The sequence below is a fragment of the Trichechus manatus genome, unplaced genomic scaffold (genome assembly GCF_000243295.1).
Source record: "Trichechus manatus latirostris isolate Lorelei unplaced genomic scaffold, TriManLat1.0 scaffold00093, whole genome shotgun sequence".
Classification (NCBI taxonomy): domain Eukaryota; kingdom Metazoa; phylum Chordata; class Mammalia; order Sirenia; family Trichechidae; genus Trichechus; species Trichechus manatus.
The window spans coordinates 5,232,797-5,236,961 of NW_004444029.1; the positions used below are offsets into that span (position 1 = coordinate 5,232,797).

General features: G+C 60.6%; 1 protein-coding gene across 1 annotated transcript in view; it reads right to left on the reverse strand.

The window, feature by feature from the left end:
• Positions 1–908: 908 nt before the first annotated feature.
• CASP2 (caspase 2) overlaps positions 909–4,165 on the reverse strand; it is a 15,064-nt gene continuing 11,807 nt past the window's right edge. The window contains exons 9-11 of the mRNA XM_004382364.2: positions 1,384–1,533; positions 1,172–1,281; positions 909–1,040 (exon numbers count right to left, since the gene is read on the reverse strand). Of these exons, the coding sequence (XP_004382421.1) occupies positions 909–1,040; positions 1,172–1,281; positions 1,384–1,533 (392 nt within the window). The remainder of the gene's footprint in view (positions 1,041–1,171; positions 1,282–1,383; positions 1,534–4,165) is intronic.

Here is a 4,165-nt window from a genome sequence, read left to right on the forward strand (position 1 = left end):
GAGAAGTGCCGGGGCGGGGAAGGAGAGGCAGAGAAGCTGCTACTGGGGCAGAACCAGGCAGTCTCACCACGCCTTCCAGCAGGCCAGTGACCCCAGAAGCAGAGTTCCAGGTAGGGCTGGAGGGGCGGAGGGCGCAGGAGGTGAGGAGGAAGCTTTCATGGGATCCGGAGGCACACTGCCATGGGGAAAGACAGCACCACGGGGAGGGGCACTGCCACGGGGAGGGACAGTGCCACGGGGGGGGCACTGCCACGGGGAGGGACAGTGCCACGGGGGGGCACTGCCACGGGGAGGGACAGTGCCACGGGGGGGCGCTGCCATGGGGAGGCACACTGCGGGTGAGGGGGGAGCAGGAGGAAGTGCACCACCCTGTCACCTCTGCCGACTTGCTCGCTCGCCCCCCCACCAGGCAGAGACCAACGCACCAGACGCAAGGCTGGTATCTTGTGTCTGGGTTTTCAAAACCAAACGGAAAATGGCTGCGTTAAACCGGATGCCTTCCCAGCCCTCCCTCTGGCACAAACGGGGTCGGTCACGTAAAGGAAGAGGTACAGAGGTTTCTGGGAGGGGAGGAGTAAGTAGCATGTACGGCAGTAACCAGGTCCACGGGCGGCACGAACGGCCCTGGGCGGGAACGGACCACGGCTGTGGAGCCCCCTGCCCTCCCCAGGAGGCGGTGCCCACCGCCCCACCCACTGCAGCCACACCACGCTGGGGCAGGGCCAAGCAGGGTGGCTGTGTGGGAGCGACATAACACACGGGGAGCCGGCCCGGAGCGTCCACTAGAAGGGAAGGTGAGGGGCAGGTGGAGCAGGCCTGGGGGCCCCGCATCCCTGAGGGGGACAGGGGCCACCTATCCTGAGAGAAGGCTCCGCCACACCTCCCGAGGTCCAGGGCCTGCAGCGGGGTCACGTCGGGGGCTGTCCCGGGAACAGGTAGAGGTGGCGGCACAGCGTGCTGCAGTACTCAGACATCTCCTTGCAGCGGTGAAACTCGGTGCCGGGGGCGTAGCCTTCCCGCTCCTTGATGAGTGCGTTTACCTGGAGGGGCGGCAGCCGTAGGCCAACAACTGAGAAGGGTGCCTGCGGGGCTGGCCGACGGGACAGAGGGACTTGGAAGGACATGCTAGGCAGAAAAGGGAGCCGCAGGAAGACCCGCACAGCTGACTCACCTCGACCAGCATGTCGGCCACGTGCATGTCGCAGGCCCGCTCGCAGAACACGCGGGCCAGTGCCTCAATGTACCAGGACCCCCGCTTGGTGTTACGCATGGCGGCCGTGCCTGCAACCAGGCATGTCAGACGGCTTGATGGCCGTGGCTGCCCCCACGACCGCCTTCCACAGTGCGACCCCCTCCCACCCGTGGGGCTGTGGGACACAGTACCTCTGAGGCAGGCATAGCCACAGATCATGTCGGAGCGCGTGGGCAGCCGTGTCTTCAGCAGCCCCTCCGTGCTGGCATCACTCTCCTCACACCCGGGGGACCCTGCCTGGCTCTTCCCGTCCTGCTGGTCGACCCCACGATCTGTCTCATCTGCAGAAGGACAGAGTGGACAAAGAGGTTACCTCTGCACATCTCCCAGGCCGATCTCAAGCAAGCCCAGGGTCCCCACGACACTGAGTGGAAGTGCCATTTCCAGCTGTCGCCTCCGACCTACGGCCGACGGGTTAAGAAGTGGTTACACCCACTCCTCTCCCTCCAGCACCCACCTCTCAGGGATGCCTGCTGGCATCCGCTCAAGCACGAGCACACCTGTGCTCGCGCACACACACACGGCCTGAGCTCGCCCACAGCATGGGCGACAGGGAGGGTGCTGCATCAAACACTCCCTGTCACAAGAGCCACAAATCACCTGGGTCTGTGGTCAGCTGTTCCATTACCAGCACACCGGGGAGTGATCGGACTTTTTATCGTGGTACAGGATAAATACCGATAGCTTTATCACACAGGCAAGAAAAACAAGCCAATAAATCAAAAACGTGACTACTACATGTACACGACATAATAGTCGCGATCTCAGATCTGTGTGTTCATGAGAAGAATAAGACTGTCTCCACCGTTTCTGACATTGTTTCTCAGTCACTTATCCTGTTCTCCCGACTCAGAGCCACCCTACAGGACACAGCAGAACCACCCCCCAGGGTTTCCGAGGAGCGGCCGGTGGATTCCAGCTGCCGACCTTTAGGTTAGCAGCTGAGCTCCTACCCACATTCGTTTCAGGAAACTGTCAAAAGACACCTGAGATTTAAGAGAAACTCAAGAGGAAAACCTTAAAACTGGGACAATTTGACTATTTTTTCCTTCAAAGTCAGCAAAGAGCCCAGTACTCAGCTTTAGCAGTAAGTTCTCAACACTCCCTAAGAACACGCCCAACCTCGTGATGGAGCCTCGCCCACCCAGAACACATTCCTGTTTCTGCCCTGGTTTACTGTGGGGGCGGAGGCTGGTAGGAAAGCGAGCAGCCAGGACTCACAGCCAGGACTCACAGCCGGATGCTCCCAACATGAGCGTTTTCTGCTCCATGCAACGCTCAAGAGCACCTAACACGGAAGGAAGGAAGCAGGGCTCCAACCACTGTGGGGAAAAGGACCAAGATTCGTGGATTCAAGGAAAGTGGATCTAGCACCTGCCACGGCCAGCCAGCGCCGTTCTCAGCCCTGGAAGCGCGATGGAGCGCGGCCTGCCCTCTGGGGCTGAGCCTCCGTGCTCGCAGGACGCGGCCGTGCCAACACACACAGCTGGAAGACGGCGAGCTCTGATGGGGGACTGTCACCTCCAAGAACTCAACCGCAGAGAGAAGCGGGGGAGGCAGAGCACCCGACTGCGTCACAACAGAAAGAGCACGTCCTCCCTAGCAGAGCCGGCGTCACCATCGTCACTCTGCGTGTGGAGGAGGGCTTTCTGGAGAAACGCAGCACGCTCTTCCTTCCTTAGCTCGGCCGTGATGACGGGCCCGTGGTCAGCTGGCTCTCCCTCCCTGAGCAGCCACACCTCACCACTCACTCACAAAGAGCTCGGTTCTGATCAGATCCAGGTCCCTGTGGCTCAGTGACCAGGAGGGGAGGGGGCTTGTCACGTGGTGTTGCCCTTTCCCTTCAGAGGGTCTCTCTGCTACTCTAAAGCCAGTTGCCGTCCAGTTGACCCTGACTCATGGTGACCCCGTGTGTCAGAGCAGAACTGTGCTCCACAAGATTTTCAATGGCTGACTTTTTAGAAGTAGATCGCCAGGCCTTTCCTCTGAGGCACCTCTGGGTGGACTTGAACTACCAACTTTTCGGGTTGGAAGCCGAGCGCAAGCACATTCACCATTTGCCCCACCTAGGAACTCCGATCTGCTATTCTAAAACACACACACAAACCCACACCCACTGCCCTCGAGTAGATTCCTACTCATTGCAACCCCACCGCCCCACAGGGTTACCTAGGCTGTAATCTTTACGGGAGCAGATAGCCAGACCTTGCTCCCACAAAGTGGCTGGCAGGTTCAAACTGCCGACCTTTCAGTTACTAGGTGAGCATTTAGCCATTGCACCTCCAGGGCTGTTTATCTGATACCCTACAGCTACACGAATCCTATCACCCTGAGGGCACATTCAACCTTCCACTCTATGGATGCCATCTCCTCGGCAATGAAGCACTTCCAGCAGCCTGGGCCTCTTCCTCACTGCACGTCTCTCCGCCAGGCAGCTCCTGTCCCCATCACTGTGCCTCCACGGGCCGTGGAGCTACTCGCTAGCTGCCTCATGCCTGTTTGCTTCTCTCTCTGGACCATCAGTGAGCCTCTGCAGACTGAGACCTCATGCTTCTTGGTCTTGCGTCCCTGGGTGCCCAGCGTGGCCCTGGTCCCGTGCAAACGGAGGCCCGGTGCCCCTCGGTCCTATGTCCCTGAGCGCCCAGTGCAGCCCTGGTCCCGTGCAGACCAAGGCCCCGTGCCCCTCGATCGTGCGTCCCTGAGCACCCAGCACGGCTCTAGTCCCATGTAAACCGAAGCCTCGTGCCCCTCGGTCCTGCATCCCTGAGCACCCAGCGCAGCACTGGTTCCGTGCAAACCAAACCCTTGTGCCCCTCGGTCCTGGGTCCCTGAGCGCCCAGTGTGGCCCTGGTCCCATGCAGGCCGAGGCCCCACGTCCCTGAGCGCCCAGTGTGGCCCTGCTCCCATGCAGGC